The sequence below is a fragment of the Lissotriton vulgaris genome, chromosome 2_1 (assembly GCF_964263255.1).
Source record: "Lissotriton vulgaris chromosome 2_1, aLisVul1.2, whole genome shotgun sequence".
Taxonomy (NCBI): domain Eukaryota; kingdom Metazoa; phylum Chordata; class Amphibia; order Caudata; family Salamandridae; genus Lissotriton; species Lissotriton vulgaris.
This window is the reverse complement of record NC_141687.1, coordinates 2,016,207,626-2,016,227,596: the sequence shown is the minus strand read 5'-3', so window position 1 is coordinate 2,016,227,596 and position 19,971 is coordinate 2,016,207,626. Positions and strand designations below refer to the sequence as shown.

The 19,971-nt window shown below is 42.5% G+C and overlaps 1 protein-coding gene across 2 annotated transcripts in view; it reads left to right on the top strand.

Moving 5' to 3' along the window:
* Window positions 1-19,971, top strand: part of PDE8A (phosphodiesterase 8A) — a 2,218,572-nt gene that overhangs the window by 647,687 nt on the left and 1,550,914 nt on the right. For both annotated transcript variants that reach the window (XM_086958243.1, XM_086958242.1), the window contains exon 2: window positions 10,003-10,059. In XM_086958243.1, the coding sequence (XP_086814369.1) occupies window positions 10,003-10,059 (57 nt within the window). The remainder of the gene's footprint in view (window positions 1-10,002; window positions 10,060-19,971) is intronic.

Sequence of the window (19,971 nt, the reverse complement as noted above, 5' to 3'; positions counted from 1 at the left end):
GCAACATAGAGTTACCTGCAGTGTCAGAGGAAATAGCAGAGTCCTTGGGAAGAGACCTAGAGTTGTGCGAGGAGAGGGGGCCATCAAGAACATGGCCAGGAATAAGACGCCAGGAACAAACAGATTCCCGGTAGAGTTCTACTCAACATATGTTGAAATACTAGCTCCCAGACTGTTAGAACTATATAACCACCTAGCTCAATGAGAGAAACGGTAATCATCCCGCTGCTGAAACCAGGGAAGCCAGCATGGGATAGGGCGGCATACAGGCCGCTCCCTATGCTTAACCTGGATTATAAAATTCTGAGCCGCATTTTGGCCACTCGCCTTCTCCCGTATATAACCACACTGTTCCTCCACCAAGACCAAGCAGGCTTTATTCCCACCAGAAACACGGCATTAAATGTCAGAGGAATACTGCACGTACTCGAGGCCAATTCCTATTGCAGGGATGAAGCAACCATCTTTACAGTAGATATTGAAAAGACATTTGATAGTCTTAAATGGACATATCTATTTCAGGTGATGAGGAAATTCGGGATGGGGCCTGTCTTTGCTGAGTGGACGGCACTGCTCTATAAGGATTCCACCGCCCGGGTTAAGATGGGACGACTAATCTCTGAGGCCTGCAGAATAGAACTGGGAACAAGACTGGGATGTCCTCTGTCACCCCTGCTATTTTCCTTGGCTATGGCGGCCAGGGCTCGAACAGGCCAGTATTTCCGGGGACAAGAGGTGACCGGGCATACACATCATATTGCATTGTATGTGGACGATTTACTGCTGTTTCTGGCAGACAAATGGGAAGCACTTGGGGAGGGGGCAGTAAGGAGTTCCAAAACAGACTAGGGATGGTGGCGGGCCTGAGAGTGAACTGAGCAAAAGCATGCCTCTTCCCTACCAGAGCAGACAGGTTGGGACCGCAGGAGAACTAAGATGTCCATGGGAGAACCGATGCTTAAAGTACCTGGGAACTCAGATATACCACACCCAAGGGGACCTATTGGAAGGTAATGTAGGGAGAGCCTTGATAGGAGCTAAGGGTAGCTTTGACTTCTGGGGGTCTCTTCCTCTCTCATTGGCTGGCAGAGTCACCCTTCTGAAGATGGTAACACTACTAAGACTTTTATAATAATTCGGAGCACTACCCATTTGGATCCCAGTACGAACGTTTAGCCAACAGAAAGCACTGAGGACGATGTTCATATGGGGGTCCCGGTAGGCGGAGAGTAGCACTCACGACCCTTATGAGGCCAAGAGCAGAAGGAGGATTGGCTGTGCATGATTCTGAGTACTTTTACCTCGCAGCACAACTGCAGTGGCTCACGAAGTGGGTGGCAAACCGACTCAGAAGGACAGTAGTTCAGGGAGATGTGACCCCAAGACTGCGGCTGCTGTCGCGAGTAATACTGAGACTCCCTATTCAGTATCAGGGCATCCCCACTGAACTGAAAACAGCACGCAAATGCTGGAATAGGAACCCAAGAAGATCTAAGACTAAATGCCCTTATGCCCCGGAGATCCCGTTGGTAATGTGCGTAGCGCTACCTCATGGGGGTGACTGATGTAGACTGGACTGACTCAATGGGGGACCTATATGAAGAAGGTAACCTGAGCCCATTGAAAGACCTTAGAGAGAGAGATGACATACCTGAGGGGGATTTCCTGTTGCATGCCGCCCTCACGGCAGCGATACGTAAGCACTGGAGGGAGGGACTCACAGAACTGCAGACATCGGCGGTGTGCCAGTACATTGTAAAAGCGGCTGGAACCTTTAAGGCGGTCACATGTTTTTACAGGTGACTCACACATGAGACACTCCCTCCTCTGAGTAAATTGCATCAAAAATGGGAAGCATACATTGGCAAAACTAAACTGAGAAAGTGTGGGGAGAATTAGTGGCACAGGCATGGGAAAGCACTAGAAATGCTAGGTTTCAATTGGTACATCTTTATGTGTTGCACAGAGCTTACCTTAAACCTGGCAAGATTAATAAATATTTTAATACGTAAACAGCAGCTTGCCCACGCTGCAACGTGGAAGGAGCAGAATTCTTGCACATGTTCTGGAGCTACGCGAACCTGGGTCACTTATGGGAAGAAGTAGCCAAAGTCTTAGCTGATGTGACTGAAAGAGAAATAGCAGTTATTGCCTGCTGCACTGGTCCCTCCACACGGCTAAAAATAAGTAACGGGTAGGTTCCAGGACCTTGGCCTGGTATTAGCAATAATAGACATCACCAGCCACTGGAAATTGAGAAGTGGCGCCAACATACTCAGATGGAAAAAATAATTCATAAAATGGGCAGATTGTGTGGGGACAGTCAGGTTGCAAATAGATTCAAAAACGGGAAGCAAAAAGCCACTGGAGACAGCTAGAGCATGGGCAGCGTTAGTGGAATTGCTAAAGAACCCGGAGAATGAGGTAGGAGAGGACCCAATAGGAGAGCCCCCTGACGGCGAAGGCTGAACCCCGCACTTTGGACACCATTGAATTACAAACAATGGAGCAGATACACAGCGGTAGTAACTCTCTAAACTGATAGGATATCAGCACAATGACCCATAATGGCAGCCATCAGACCAAAGAGAAGGGCATCCCCAGTTCAGGTAGATAAGAGATTAGCTATGTGCGACACGCCTGGGGGGTGGCGAGGGCGGGGGGGAACAGTTGGAGGCAGTTTGTAATGTTGAGCATTGATTATTTCTGATGTTAAGGTCTGAAAGTAGAGAATTTAAGGGACTGAATACAATGCAACTTGTAGTACCTTTATTAAGTTGACAGAGGGTTGGGGGCCTTGAGCTAATTGCACGACTCCATTCTACCTTAGACATGTAACTGCAGACCATTGAAGAGTACAACTGAATATCCATAATTTACAATATTGATGTCCCTTGTTGAATGCTTGCTAAAAACTCAAAGTATGCAAATGTAACAGGCACAATGAAATGAGTTCTGAAACATGACAAAATTCAACCATTACTTATTATAGTTGTATAGTAAATTGTCAATGGAAATAAGTTGGGGACAATCCTTTCTAAAAGAAGATACTGAAAAGGCAAGTGAATGCGCTGACCAGTATCATAATAGGAAGGAGTAGAAAAGTCAGCAAGCCCAATGCTTGCCTGGTGTGCAAATAGGCTACATCAAAGAGACTGTTGACAGTCTACAGTGCATATTTCTGATGGCAAGGAGTGCTGAAAGGGGAAAAAGAATGGCTAAGTAACAAGTGGTTTGAGGTATGAAAAATGAGAGAAGGTTACGAGTCAACCTGCATACAGGACCCATTAGGATCCAGGATTTGTGCAACAAGTCCAGTGTCTGGCACGGGCCGCAATAGTGGTGGAGTGCCTACAGTCGAAAATATTTACAGTGGCCGTGGGATCCAGTGGTCGGGAGGAACGACTGATAGGAAAAAGGTGAGACCTACGGCAGACTCAAGACCTACTGGCCGTCAGAAGGCTCCTCAAGACCAGGCTCTTCGATCAGTAGCAGCAGACCCGCCCCCCCACACCCCCCCACCCACTCCCCCTCAGCGCCTTGGGATCCTCACGGGTATTTAGTCTGCTTTACAAGTGCCTTGAGTGATTGAGACCGACAGCAATCACTGGCTGAATGCACCTAAAAGTCCATGTGTATGAGGACATGAGAAGAAAACTAAAAATGGACTGCGGCATGGCAGCCATTACATAGTAACCCTTTGGATAGCAGACAACCATATTGAAGGAGGATGAGCTTGTGAGCGAGATAATGTTAAGTCTGCATAATCCAATCCACTCATCACAACATGTACATTTAAATGGCCATAATAGAAGGAGAAGGCAAATTGGCAGACGCTCCATTAGAACTACTGCATAGCAGTCATGCAGGTGTGACCCGTGGAACCCAGTAGTACAAATGGAAGGAGAAAGACTTGTGTGGGGGCAGAAGCAGATAGGGAGGTATTCCTTAGATGTATTGGAAGTTGTGAGAAGTGGCTTTCAAAAATTATTTGAGCAAAAATGCTATAAGGATTATACATAAGTTCAGCATTTTCCCTAGATCTCCATGTTACTTAGGCCCATTCCATTTTACGTTGTGTCAGTGATGGAGAAATGTAAATTTGCAATTTTTCCTTAAATCTGAGATCCAATTACCCAGTTATATTAGACATTCTCGGGAATGGAGATTAGCTTTTTAACATCTTCATTACTGAGCTTCATTTGGTGGATTTACATTGTTACAGTTTTTAATGGAATAGTAGTAAATTTTGCATTCTTTTTGGGTGCAAGAGTAATATGTTCTAGTATAGAGCAAGGATTCTCATTTAGATTGAGGGTCTGGCTACTTTTTTGGAAAGTAATTCTTACTTTCAAAGTTATCTTTATTCTAAGATTTGATTTTAAATGTCCACACGTCAAAGACTTCTTTCCAGAGAGAAAAACAAGTGAGTTTACACTTGCCTGCTCAATGTTATGGCTTAACTTCTTGTCTTCTGATGCTTTCATGTTGAGATGAATATGTCCAGTCAGATAGGTAGGCTTTACCACTGCTCAGCATTTTTTGGTATTTTTAAATGATGAATGGAAATGCTTGAATTGATCTGAACTACTGGTAATGCCTCTGAATTCTTAACTTTCATACCATCCATCATTCGCTTGTCTAATCCACTTAAGTCACTAGCCAAATGTAATTCAACCTTAGACAGGTTCGAGTAGGAGCAGGTCAGTGAAAAGAATTATGAGACATCCTCTCTGAACATGGAGACAATGATCCACAGACCTTATTGGGGTTCATGAGTGAGTTACAGCTTGATTCCCAATGTCCGTGTGGCAGGGACCCACACCCGGGCATACATAGAATGCTTAGGGTAACTCAGAAGACAGAAAGTAAACAGTGGAAATGATTGAATTAATCTAAACCAGTGAGCGTTTCTCAAAGTGCACATTTTAGCTTGTGTGGGCCAGAGTATTAACCATATTCAATATGATCCTGCTCCAACGGAGCAGTCTAGCCTTCCGAAGTCTGTTTTAATTAGTAAATGTGCTTTTAGATATATTTTGGTGGTTATCAATCTCATAAAGTAAGAAAAAGAACACCCAGGTATTTACCTAACATTAGCTGGAGAAAGACGATTTCTAAAAGAAAAAAAAACAAGAAAGTCAGTGTTTGGAACAGTCATGTTGTGCTGTTTTATAGCTTGAAACCTAAATTGAACATTGACTCTGAAAACTTTTTTCCTTATAATGCAACTGGTCACCTAGGTGCTTTGGAATTTTTACTGAATATCAAATAGGAGTCCAAGTACCACTGGTACCTTGGACTCATTGTGCACAGCGTTTGTGAATTTATCTTACATTATGAAACAAATATGCTTATTATGCGTTCTTAATACATGATCTTTATGCTAACAATAAAGTAGTTTGACCTTTTTTTAATACAAAGACCACTACTGACCCAATGAGCAAAGGCCTTAGATTGATACACAGCCCACAGTCCTACAGCACGAGGCCAAAGGGCTTGTTAGGGGTCATTGTGGCCCCAGGATAATATTTTGCTCTGGTCTGTTGGCTGAACCTGCTCTTAATGTTCAAGGCAGAATGTCATGTGTAGGGGATTCTTTGGCCAAGTCCAGTCTCCAAATGCCCAATGCTTACAGGTAAATGTTTTGCAAATTGATGTATGGGTCCAAAATTCACTGTACATGTCCTGGGGATGTGTGTAGTGGGGTTACAGTTCGATTTATGATGAATTAGTGTAATACACCAAATATCATTCCTTTGTACAGAAACCCGTGTGCAGGGCAGAAGGCCATGTGCAATGTGTTCTTACTTTGGCAGAAACAAAAGTATTCAGTACAAAATCAAAAATGTTCTTATAAAAATATTTGTGAAATAAGTTATAGGGCCAGATGTATCAAAGGGTTTTGCCCATTCTGTGTCTACGGGGAAATGTGTTGGTACATATGGCCTATAGTGTTTTGCAGAGATAAAATAAGACTTGCAAAACCTTGGAAATGTTTTTAAATTTCTTTTGACTGGACGTTATTATTGTGAAGCGAAAGCCATAAAAAACATTGAAATTCTCAAGACATGATAAGCCAAGCTCTCTCCCATACGCTTGCCATGATTTAACACATGATATCACTAATGACAATAAATGAACATAATTTTTATTTCTAAAACAAGCTTCAATATTCTTTCTCTAACTCTGTCTTCTATGCTTTCTGGAACTGTGCTTTATCTAACTTTGCCAGAAACATCATTGTTTTGGAAGTGCACAGTGTATTATTTTTTGTGTGTTTGTAAAGCGCACTGTCACCCGCTAGGGTTTCCTGGTGCTGAGTAGATGTGTGCCTAGCCCTGCGTATGATAGTTTAGTTAATTGAGGAGCCATATGTTCAGTTTCTTGCGGAATTGAAGAAGAGAGGAAGAGGCCCTGTTGTGGAGTGAAAGATCGTCCCACAGGTTAGGAGCAATGTAAGGGAATACCCGCTCTCCGGATCTGGTTCTGTATATGTGTTGCATTTGTGCGAGTAGGATCCTGCGGAGTGGAGGTGTCGGTGTGGTTGGTGGAAGGATATGCAGATGCTCAGGTAGGTGGTGCCCGAGTTGTTTAGTGCCTTGAATGTGAGTGTGAGGAGTTTGAATCAAGCGCACTGGTGTATCGTAAGCCAATGTAGTTCCCTGAGGTGTGTGGTGTGTGATGTGAGTGCTGTGTGAAATTTTGGAGATGGGTCTGGCTGGCGAGTTATGGATGATTTATAGCCTTCTAGTGAGTTGCTTGGTGATCCCAGCTTAGAGGTGGTTCCCATAGTCTAGCTTGCTGGTGACTTGGGCGTGTGAGTGACAGTTTTTCTGGTGTTGATTGGTGTTGATTGGTAGCCCTTTGAGGAGCTTCCTCAGCATCTTCAGAGTGTTGAGGCAGGATACAGTGACGGCATTGACCTGTGCAGTCGTGTCCAGTTTGCTGTTGATTATTCCGTGGTTCCTGGCTGTTGGTCCGAGTTTGGTTGGTCACCAATTGTTACTACAACACAATCAGTATACATGAGTAATTTGTATAGCCATTTTACACCTAAAGACTTTCAGTAGCGGTATTTGTATTAATTTTTACAAGAATGTGGATGATTTTTTGAAGGAGGAGATTCGCAAGTACCTTAGGGTCTGATTCCCTAAGTGAATGGATGAATATCAAATGAAAGTGAAACGAAGAGTGTGTCTTTTGAGTGTCTTATAGGTGAATCAGTCTCTATGATTAAATGTGTAACAAGCCAGGGACTATGTAAGTATTCAAATAAGTGCATCATTAAGTACTTGGCAGAGTGAACGTCTAGGTACCTGAGTTTTATCAGCTGATAATGTACTTGAGGTGCTTGGTTGACTAAAAAAGATACCGCACCTTGAAAACGTATAGTATTATATGCCAAAAGGTCGATAATCTAAACAAAAATACAGATTATGCAAATAGTGTGACCTTAAAAACTATTGCAAAATTACTAAAACCGTCAATTAATTGCCCTTAAAAGTTTTAAAATTATCTTTCCTTTGCAAAGCCCTTTGTAGGACGAATATCTGTAAGTGCCCATGAAAATATAAATAAATTACATAATCAGTTCAATACTGTATTGAAAAATTAATAAGCATGTGTATATTTTAGTCACTTTTATAAGCATCGTTGTAACCTTTAAAAGTATTTTTTCTTTTTTGATTAACAATTGAATAGTAACACGTCAGAAGTTACACGTCACTGCTGCTCTGGAATATCTGCAATGAGCTGTTTTATACCAATGTGTCTTATGTAGTAAATTTGGTCTTCCTGATGCTTGTAAACAGGGTTCTCGGCATTAAACGCCCTAGTGTGTGTTCTTGATGTAGCCATGTATCCTAAACTGTTTGCAGTGTTAACCTTGAGATCGATGTTTTTTTATTTTTTCCACTTTGTGTATATAATAAAAATAATTACCAAAAAAAACTGAAGCCTACCAGCGTGGCAATCGGTTAACATCCACAGTACATTTACATTGCAATTATCTGTGCCATCAAGTATCTCACCGCATATCTTGCAGCACATTGCGTTAAATCCAATCTCGAGAGAACATCACAAGATACTGTCAAAACATTTCCCCCTTTTGCTTCTTTACTCATGTGACCAGCCAATGTTTCAAAGTCCTCTGTATTGAGACCACTTCCCCATAGAGATCGATATTTTTGCTGGTAAGGTCATATTTGATATTATTAATCTGGTAATGAGCAATGCCGTTTGTGGTAATGAGCAATGGAAATGTAGCAAATTGCAGTGCTTTTTAGATTATGCATCGCCGCCATAACGTCACTTCAAAACGTTTTAAGGGAATTTATGTGCTTTTTTAGATTAATTTTTTCATAACCCGCTTTTTTCTCATCTGTGTAATGGCCCTTAACTTTGTTGCAATGTCATTTAGGTTTCCACAACAAAGGGAAATTCTAGTTTGTACATTTCCTGCCCTTGATCCGTTTGCAGCAAACTTTAGAAACATACACAATTCAATCGTGGAGCCCACCAAATCCGCTGCTGTCCTATCAAGGCAGACAATGTTACTAGGGGGAGACCGAACAACGTGGATTTTAGGTTCAACATAGAAATTGTGGTAAGACATTATTTGCCGCAAAAAGCACTCCTGACGGGAAATGAAGTCCATAGGATAACCACGTAGTGCCCCTTCCAGCTAACATTTGGTGTTTATGCAACTACTGTAAAAATCTGTATGTGTAGAACATGTTGGACATAGCCAAAGGCCAGTAAACAAAGCAAAATGCTCCTGACCACAGTTCAGCACTTCAGTTCCTAAGTCAACAGATCAATACAATGTCTGTGCAACCACATCCGGAGTTCGCCGCACTTTCACTCCACTGGAAACCAGATAAATGAGTTCATCAAGAGAAGGAAGATGCACCAGGATGAAGTCAATGAGCTTCAAATGTTTTCCAAAATATATCCTTTATTATATTTTAAGTTTAAAAATTAGGACACCAGCCAATGCGTTTCATTCCGAATCGAACTTCATCAGGGTGCAAATTCACTAATGAATTTCACAATCCACAGACTTTCAAGCAGAAAAAGTGGTCCAAAGGACGTTAGCCCAGGTCCTCCATATTCACCGGCAGGTTAAGTACCTAAAAACACTAGTCTCTCTGAATATTTCAAGGTCCAAGGGCCAGGGTAGCGGCCAATAATCCTGGTCAATGTTGACGCTTTCAGTAGGAGTCCCTCATATGAACTTTTTTGAAACTGAAAACATAATGAAGGATATATTTTGGAATACATTTGATGCTCATTGACTTCATTCTGGTGCACCTTCCTTCTCTTTATGAACTCATAGCCGAAGGCCATTCGGTCCAATCTCTGTGGGCCAGAGTACTGAGTGCAGGACATGGCTAAAAAACATTCTCCGCATCCATGGGCTTCAGAGCATGTCCAAAGACCCTGCATTGCGTGTCCTGAGACCAGAGGGTTTGTGTGCAGGACAGGGCTAAAGACAAAGCCTTGCTCCAAGTACCATGAAGGCTTAAGAAGCACTTGGGCAAGGTCGTGATCAAATACCATTCTTCTGATCTGAGGCCAGTGCTTTAAAAAATGCAGTAGCAATTCTCCCAGAGAGCATAATGTTGGTTACGAACCTCAACATATAAGAATACTGACAATTTACTGGTTATGGGATCCTACTGAATGTCCCCAAAGCACTACTTACACTTCTCCATGTAACAGGTGACGTTACAAGTGACATTGATGACTTCACTGGGGATTTCACATCATTATTTGGGTTAATATTATTAGCACACTGACATATAAAACAGCCCTGACCATGCGCCTTTTGAGTGAAATAAGCTTTCACTATATTTTGTCTTGTGAGATGTAATAATAAATTATCTATTTGATACATTAAATTATAAACAACCAATTCTTTTGTACAACTCAACATAAGTATATACTTATTAAAAAAATCGTTATTGAAATATGCTGTTTTTTCTAATCCTTTGGTAGGCAGGAGTAACGGAGGTGCAGTTTGGCCCTATGAAACTTCACCAAGAACAACTTCAGGTAACGCTTGTGGAACTGTGAATCTGCACGTGCTTATAATTGGTCTTAAAAAGAAAATGCATTTCGTTAAAAATAACTAGTCGCAAATATTCCGATGAGAATAAAATAAACTAGTGCATATCTTTAAATTCCTAATTTACCGTCGTGTCCTAAGTGAAAATAGTTTTTTGTACTGGGTTATTTTTTAATTTGTATTTTATGATATTCCATTGCAAAATGTGTGCTGTGTGTAGCGTTATGGATGAACCTTGAAAAGCATGCTAAACTTTTATTATAAAACGCAACTTTTTTGTAATAATTGGTTCTTTTTCTAACTGTGCAACTAACATAAATTGTTTGCCCTGCCCCTTTTTCAGTCAGGCATTGCCTGCTAAGCGGGTGCCAAATCAGAAAATATTATTTACATATTTTACAAACAAGAAAAGGGACAAAATGTCGACACCCGAAAACAAAGCATGACCTTTGTACCATATCTGTGAACTATTAGAGTAAATGGGTAAAAAGCAATAATTTTATTTGTGCACCTGTTTTCTTAAGTTAAAAAGGGTGTATAGTGCGATGGCGTAAATACATGAAGGCTTTCTAACACCAATTCTTTCAGGTTTGATAACACTACACGTTGTCACGTTGAGTAATCTTCTAATACGTCAAGTACTGTTTTTGGCAACCACATTTGTTTCATCAGTATGCCTTCTGAACTCAGCATTTCACAGTGTACTACCACATTACAGAATAATGGACCAGATATAGTAAAAACCTACTCACACGGATCGCAAATTAGGTACCACACTTTTGCAGCCAGTAACTTTTTTTTGCCAATTAACCTATGCACTAATGAGTCATTTTGTTAAATATGGAATCTGAGTTTGTTGCACTAAAACTTCCCAAATTAATATTTATTAGGTAGGTTGCGAATTGCGACTCACTACTGATTAGCCATGTTCGGTTTCATATAGGCACCTCAACATAGGATCAAGTAGTCACCTAACCTTTCACCCATATTCTCCCCTACCATTACACTACATATTGGTTCTTGGGGCTAACTTTTTACCAAGTTACGATAATGCTTACAGGACATAGGGTTTCCCCTGAAAACTAGCATCATCCATTATGCATGAGGATTCTTGGAAACTCAGCAGGACTTCCATCTCCTGCATAATAACTATGTACAAGGGTTATTCCTTCCATCATCCTAAGTCTGACATGACGCAGCAAGCTAGAACCCCCTGAGGGTACCACTTTGGGTATTTAAACACCATACCTTGCTGAGGTAGTCAGAGCAGAAAAGGATTTCCATGCCGACACACTGACTCGAGACACTGAGGCTCCTGTACGCAGGCACTCCAGCTAGCAGTGGTCTGACATCCCTTGCAAGGTGTCCATCTCAAGACAAAGACGGGGTCCCACAGTCTTTCACTTCAGGTAATGGGGTTGATTTATCCTAGAGGGATTCTTGGTTTTAAACCTATGTACATTCTAGGTACACTTAAATACTTCTAGTTAGGGTTGCATCATAGGAGTACACATTCTATTGTCATGTATTTTATATACTTTCCTGTATTCATCGTTTTAGCACGATGGTAGAAATATACCATCCTTTTACTCTGTTAGTGCTACTAATAATTTATATCTGGTTCTGTCTAATGGTTTTCTCAGCACATCTATTTTACACTAGAATGACCCTTGTTCAATAAATGTGTATTGAAAAACATCCCGACCGTTTATTCTGTGTATCTCTGTGAGACAAAGTTAGTACGAGGGACTGAGCGAAAAATAGTGCACTGTTTCCATGATCCTGAGGGATCAGGGTTATCATGTTCGATAGTTGCCAAGAACTATTCTCTCATTGGTAATTAGGTTTTCTAGTGGCACTGTTCGCTAGCTGGCATACAGGCTAACACACACAGTGGGAGTGTCTAGAATCAGTCCAGACACCAATCCTACAGTGTATGTTGTCTAAACATGCAGATCCTCAATAGGTTTATAGGAACTACACAACAGCCATAATCACAGGGTGGTGGCCTGCAAGGGTCAGTAGAACACCTTAAATCTGATTGTTTATAAACAAAGAAAAACTTTTTTTCTTTAAAAGAAGCCCAATTTTCTTGAAAGAAAAAGTACTGCGTTAAAATAATGTTTTCTATTTGTACAATTTTGAACGAGAATGTGTATTGTAAATAAAACGAAGACAGCTCTTTAACTTCAAATGGAAGCTTTTTATTCTCAGGCGGCAGTGCAAACACCCAACCAGCACGGCTAGGCAAGGTAACAACCGCCAATCAAGAATATTGAGCATGAGATCGTGGAATACAAGACATGTCATGGCAACACAAGGCGAGCTGCCAAGAAGTTACATAATTCATAACACACCTCCTTTCCTTGCACAGAAACATTACATTTAACATAACATTCAATAATATATTAAATTACCAAAATAACCCCATATAAAATAAAATAGTGTATAAGAAATTAAGAGGTTTTAAAGTGAAGAAAATAAGAGGCCTATATACAAAAGAGGTTGAAGAGAGAAGAAAACAACAACCCAGGGAAAGCAAAGATGACCCACGTAAGTGAGGGCAACCATCAGGACCCAAGTTATGTAAAACACAGATCATGTTATACCCACTAATTCCCTTGATGACCTAATTACAGACATAATGCTTCAAATATTCCGGCATTCTACATTCCCTGGACACCCTTTACTTCTGACGGCCCTTCCTTGGTTCAGATAAAGACCTCTCGGGAGTAGTGGAACGTTCAATTTCTTTGTTGCTCTCACCGGTCTCCTGCCTTAAAGGTGTCCAACTCCACAACCCGACACCTATATCCCTAGGATTCTGCAGACACTTTCCCTGTTTTTGGTACAAAGCCAATCTTCTAAGATTCCCAGTTTGTCCAGTTTGTAATTCGACCCAACTTCCTCCTACAGACCTCACCTTAAAAGGACCCCTGCATTTGTTGAACCCTTAATAACACCTTCTGGTTTGACTTTTACCAAGTCACCAACCTGAATGTTCCTATTCCCACCAACAACAGTTTTGTTGGGTTCCAAAGACAAAAGATTTGTGACATTTTTAATGCAACCAGGTGGGAACCATTTTGGTACCAGCCTGCCTTCCCCTCATCAATTCAAATGGGGGATTTGTCCATACCTTATTGTACTGTAGTGTGGTACGTCCATAACGTCTGCCTGATTGCATGCTGCACCGGCATGTTTGAAGTTAATGCCAACTGCATACTGCCTTTCACCAACCTATTTAGTCTCACACACAAACCATTACCCTGCGAGTTGTGAAGAGATGTAAACATATGCCTCAAGACAATTTTGTCAAAATAGTCTTCCATTGCTTTTGATATGACTTGTGTGCCATTGTCCGTGAGAAGAATAGCTGGGATACCTTCCCTCCTGAAAACCTCTTTTAAAACTTTGATGGTGGATTTCGTGGTAATGTTTCTCATGAACACCACCTCCACCCACCTCAACCCAACAACCACCAAAACTGCTGCAAACTTTTCATTATCTTGCAAGTCACTGAACAGGCCAATAAAGTCCATACAAACTTTCTGCCAAGCCCCTGTTGCACCAATGATGTGCTGACATGGAACCGGTCTATCCAATCCAACCACAACCTTTTTTTTAGGCTCCTTACAACGACTGCAATTCTCCACCCAATCCTTCACCTGACGAACCATACCTGGCCACTAACATCTTTCTTTCACTCTTCTTCCCATTAAAGTTTGTCCTAGGTGCTTCTCGTAGGCTAAACCAATCACTCTATTCCTAATGGATCCAGGTGGTATAAACCTCATGCCCCCCAACATAACAAAGTCACCTTGTGTAGATAGCTCATCCAGCAACTGAACAAACGCTGACACCATACTTTCCCTTAAAACCCTTTACCTAACCATTCTCATAACACCAGAAAGGGTATCATATTTGCACATTCCTTTTACCCAATCCTCTCTGGTGATGACCTTGCCCATATCCTCAGTGATATCGTCAAGGCTAGCTGCGAGCTCTTCAGTAATCAAGTCAAAACATGGCGCTTTGGTGTCTGGTACCCTAGGCGGGTAATCAGCTACACTGTTACGCCATCCAGGTAGATGTTCCACCTTACACATGAAATCTTGTATCCTTACAGCAAGGCGTGCTCGCCTACCAGAACAGTTGTTTTGTGCCATCAGGACCCAAAACCTTGAAATGGGGTTTATGGTCGGTTCGCAAAGTGAAAGCAATACCCCACAAGAACACTCTAAAGTGTTTAGTGGCCCAAGAAGATGCCAGTGCTTCACGTTCAATAACTCCTCTCAGCCTCAGTCAACAAACGTGAAGCAAATGTTAGTTTTCTCATGCTCAGCATTTTTCTGAGCTAAACTGCACCAATGCTCACAGCACTGTCGTCCACCGTCAAAATGGTGGGTAACCCAGGAGTGAAAGGTGCTAAAATGTCAGCCTGTGCAATGTTCTCTTTTAAGATTAAGCGCCTTATGTTGCTCTCTACCCCATGTAAATTTCTTGCCTTTCCTTAGTAATTTCCTTAAAGGTTCCACCTAGTGTGTGAAATATTGAACACATTTGGCATTGTATTCAACCATCCCCATGAATGATCTCAATTTGTCCCTGTCATCAGGCACCTTGACAATGGCACCGACCAGATCGTGCTTGAATTGAATCCCTTCTTTTGCGATGTGATAACCCAAATAATCAACTTCCTCAACAGCAAAAACACACTTATTCTTTTGCAATGTTAAACCTGCACCACCCAATCGAGTTAGTACTTGTTCCAAGATAGAGTTATGATCTTTAACCTTTTGCCTGTATATTTGGGTGTCATCCTGAAAAAACTCCACTCGATCAATACCTTTAAAATTTCAGTTATAATGCACTGGCTTCCAAGCATAGACCAAACGGAAGTCTGTTAAATTGGTAATTGCCTTCAGTTGTAATGAAAGACGTATATTTTCTCAAATCCAGATCAAGTTTAATTTGATGGTACGCACTGCGTAAACCCAATTTAGAAAACACTCTACCATCAGCCAACATCAGGATGATCTCATTAATGTTGGGAAGAGGAAAATTGGCCATAATGACACTCTTGTTTAAGCTCCTTAAATCCACACAAAAACGGAAAGAGCCATCTTGTTTTTGGGTGATACTTGGAGACAACCATTCAGCCGCCTCCACAGTTTCAATGACCTTATCGTCCAGCATCTGCCTGATTATATCTTTGACTTGGGCTCTGGCTGCCATCAGAATTCTTCTAGCAACATGTTTAATTGGTACAGATTCCTTCCTCAGTCTTATTTTCTGTAGAAACCCAACGGCTTTCCCCAATACAGTGTCAAAAACTTTGCATGAAATTGTAAAGTACTTTGTACTCCAGTGTCATCTACATTCATAACCTGTCGCTCTGCTCTTGGGTCCACCCTAATGTTGAGATCATACTAGTAAACACATCCTAAAATAACAGGACCTTCTGGAGTAATGTACACCTTTCCTTTGGGCTGTTTTTCAGCAAACTAAACTTCTGCTTCCATGTACCCCAGAATTCCAATACTTGCTCCCTGATAGCCCTTCAGAATCACATCAGAGGGAATTAACTTTGCATCCTTCCACACCAAATCACACAAGGATTTTGGAACACAGGTATATAGCAATCCTGTGTCCACCCTTGATATTAAAATCCGTTTTGAGGTGAATCCTGTTCCTAAATAAGTCAGAGGAACATTCCTCCCCTTTGACCATCAACACCCTGACGTCATTATCCACATCCTCCACCACTGCTATCTTTTTTCCAGAAGCCTTGCACATACGAACATAGTGCCCCCTCTTTCTGCACTTATGGCAATCCTTGCCTTGCGCAAACGTTTTTGGGAGTCCACAAGTGAAACTGTTGTGTAGCATTTTAGGATCTAAGCTTAATTTACTGATTCATGCCCTTATATAGGTATAAATTACATTGCCCCTATATAGACCCAGAAATCATACCCATATTTAGACATAACCCATCCAGTCCAAATACAGGCATGGTTACTTCCACTAGTTCCAAAAAGCCACAACGATTTCTTGGAAAACTCGGCTTCAGCAGTCAGGGACATCCCCTTGCTTGAATATTGATTAGTCCTAGAAATCATGGAGTTTTCAAAGAACTACCATCTCCTTGGGGTTCTTTGATGACGTTATTATGTCCGACTTTACGTCAAACAAGGCACCTTAAAGGTATAAATTTGCCTACATTGCCCTAGCAAACTCATAGTGGTTCGGAGCAGCTCGACTATCTACTTGCCCGACGCAGCTCGCTACATGAAGTGCCAAAGGAAGCTGACCCTCCAGCTGGCGCACGGATCGAGAAGCTATCCCTTCTCTTGCTGAGCATCCAGCTCCAGTGTTTCCAAGCTCCCCTTGCGGGGTGTTGGGAAATCCAGTCCCGAGACAGAGATACCAGACCTCCATCATTCTAAAACCAAGGTACCAAGCCGATTAGACCCTTAGAGAAATCTTTGTTAGATTCTTGGCAAAGAAAATCTAAACCTATGCTATACCTCACTTACTTCTTCCCTCGTACTAGACTTAGGTTAGGTACATTGGGGTAGGCGTATTTTAGAAGCACCAGTTGAGTACGTTTTAGCCTTTGTTATTTATGAATGTATTTATCTATGGTTTAGAAACCATACAATGCTTTTACAGTATTATTTCATAATATTTTTCTTACTGTACTCATTATACTTTGCAAACAGTATTACGATTGTAGCAGTTCACTTTACTTGCATGAGAAAGAAGACTGTTCAATAAATCTTTTTATTGAAAACGCCCGTCTCTCTATTTCTCTGCACCTCTGTTGAAACGAAGCATGCACGAGTGACTAAGTAAAATATGTATCTATTGTTTCCACAACTCTGAAGATCAGTTTTATTCTTGGGGAAACAAAGTTGTCATGTTTATGCGGTTGTCAGAAACAAATCCCTTCTTGTGTATTCGAGAAAGTTTCTAGTGACCTCTGAGCTAGCTGGCACTCACAATTAAGTCTAATATATTCGATAGAGACCTAATTTCTTTTTTTTAAACCTTTATTGCAACATTCTGAAAGTACAAGTATGGGCCTACAACCGCAGGGGCCGGCCGCTAGTAATAAGTATAACCAATCATAGTACAGTGTAACACAGCTCATCAGCCGACAGCCCTGAGGTCCGGCAGCGAATCAGGATAAAGCTTGTCGTGGAATGCATGAATAGGGCACAGGATATACTAAAGGTTTCATTTTATATTATATAAATAGACGGATCCGGTGCCATACAATTAAGCTAAAGGAGACGGGGGACAGGCCAAGAAACAGGAATACGGCTAGAGACAACAATATGAGGAACCCTGGCGCAAATGCTTATGAATCGAAGTGAAACAACCATACAGGATACAGTTTCGGAAGCGCCGGCTCCCAAAGCCTGCCCACCCGGACTTTCGATTAACCTAGGAAGCGTGAGCACAAAATTCCAGAACACAGTGTAATCAGGATAGAACACAGACTATACTGACCCGAAAGGAAAGAAAGGGAAGGGAGAAAAAGGCCATAGAAAATAAGAAAGGAAAAATAAACCCCCCCCCCCTCCAAACCCCCACCCTGCACCCCTGCCGATGGCTATAGCCTAACCCCACTAGCAGCGTGCCTGTCACCCTAAGAAACTAATGCCCACATGCATCAAGCATTTTTGGAGTCGCAAACGGTGCGATTCCTTAAAATCGGCCGTTTGCGATTCCAAAAATGCTTTTTGAGATGCATCATTTGTTTATGTTGGAAATCGCTAATTTTGCGATTTTCTAAAATGCGATTGCATTTGAGGAATCGCAATTTTGCGATTCCTTAAATGCAATGCATCATTCTTAAAAAAATTGCGATTTTGAAGATTGCAAGTGCAAAATACCACGAGGTTGAACCTCGTGGTAATTTGCGAAAAATGTTTAAAATGCTCAAATTAGCATTTTAAACACTGTCATGTTACAGACACACATGTCCTTAGGACATGTGTGTGTGAAACATACATTTCAGGGGTGCAGGGGGGGGTCCTTTGGACCCCCCCCATGCACCCATGGAATGCATCAACATTTTGCGAATTCCAATTTGCGAATTCGCACTTACCATTGATTTCTATGGGCCTTTTGGCCCATAGGAATCAATGGGAATTGCGAAATCGCAAATTGGAATTCGCATAATATTTGCGATTCAGTAAAAATTGCGATTTTTACCGAATCGCAAATATTATGCACTTTCAATAATGCATCCCGTTTTGCGATTCCTTATTTGCGATTCGGTAAAAATCGCAAATTTGGAATCGCAAAACGGGAGTTTGATGCATGTGGGCATATAACCCTAAAAGAAGGGAAAGAAAGAGGAAGAATGGAGGAGGGCCTAGTAGTACATGCCCCCAGCCCCTTAGCCCCCCCGCCAGAAACAGACACCCCCTATCGCAAAGAGACGGATGTTGTGCTACTATTATGAAAGAAATTAGGGGGCACTGTGACACACCGCCCAGCCTCTTAAATCAAACCATTGCAAATCGAACAGTCCTAATACCATTTCAAACTGCCCCGAGCTGATGAATCTCACCCCTGACCCTTCCGGACCAGCACACACACCCTCCCCAGCGAGACCCAAAGGCATACAATCAAGTCATAGAGGAGAGGGGGGTCATCGAGAGTCAATTGGTTACCAATAGCAGCAAATAAGTTCACGGGAGTTTCAGGTGCATGAAGTCTCCCTCTCCCAACAAGGCAGTCCCGATGTTTCTTGCCCTGGGAGCGCAACGTTTCCAAAAAGGGGGGAGACGACCACAAGATGAAAAAAGAGTCTACAACACAAGTCTCCGGGGGGTAGGGTGCCAGTCAATACCTCAAAAGTCAATAACGGTGGAGGGTGCGGTGGCACACTCACGACCTCCAATACTCGCATCCCCACGGGGTCCTCGCAGTGAGTCAAAATGGCCGCTGCTTGAATGGCTACTGATGGTAGTTCCAATAGTGGAGCAGGGTCCGGTACAACAAGTAGCATAACAGATAGGCTTGCATCCATTTTATTCATTAAGACAGTCACTTGTGATTGAAACGCCCAGAGTTCTGCCAGCAATGAACTCAGTGATGGCTCAGACACATTTTGGTCCATGGTCTCACGCCCGAGACCCATCACAGTCACCCGAGTGAATTGGTGTCTCCGGGGGGGACAGACAGGGACCACGAGAGGGCAAGCGTAGACTGTAACCCGTCGTTCTCCACAGCCACGATCACCCGGTGGAACGCCGCAGGCCGGTGCCCCAATCCGCCGAACCCCGGAGGGAGCCGGCACCGGGTCCGCGGGATGGGAACCCCCACCTGCCGTCAGTAGCAAGCAAGGTCACCTCACCATCTGTGCTGAGCAAAGAGAACAGTCACTGCCAATTCCGGGAACAAAAGAAGCCTCCACTACGATCGACCGGACCCTGCCTGGGTCTCTCAGCCGTTGTTGTTGCACTACCACCCGGCCATGCAGATACTCGAGGCCCCGGCTTCACCGCTGGAGTAGGCCACAATCTTCAACTCGGTGTAACTCCGTGAAACCGGCCGATAGAAATTCCCGGATTTCACCATCGGAGTGAGGAACCGTTCATGCACGCAGGGGCTGGGCGTAAAATCAGGATATTGTGCAGGATCTTGCGGCGGGATACGGAGGTCGGCGGAGCCGGGAGCCTAAGCAGCCATCTTGTTTGCCGTCGTAGCTCCTCCCTCCGATAGAGACCTAATTGACCTAAGTCCTACGTCAAATCTATAGGATATATTATTCCAATGCGTAGAGCCTATTGGGAATATAGAAACTACACTACAAAACGTACTACCACACCTATGACAAAAGCGTGTGGGCCCATTTGCGAGGGAGACACCATGCCCTT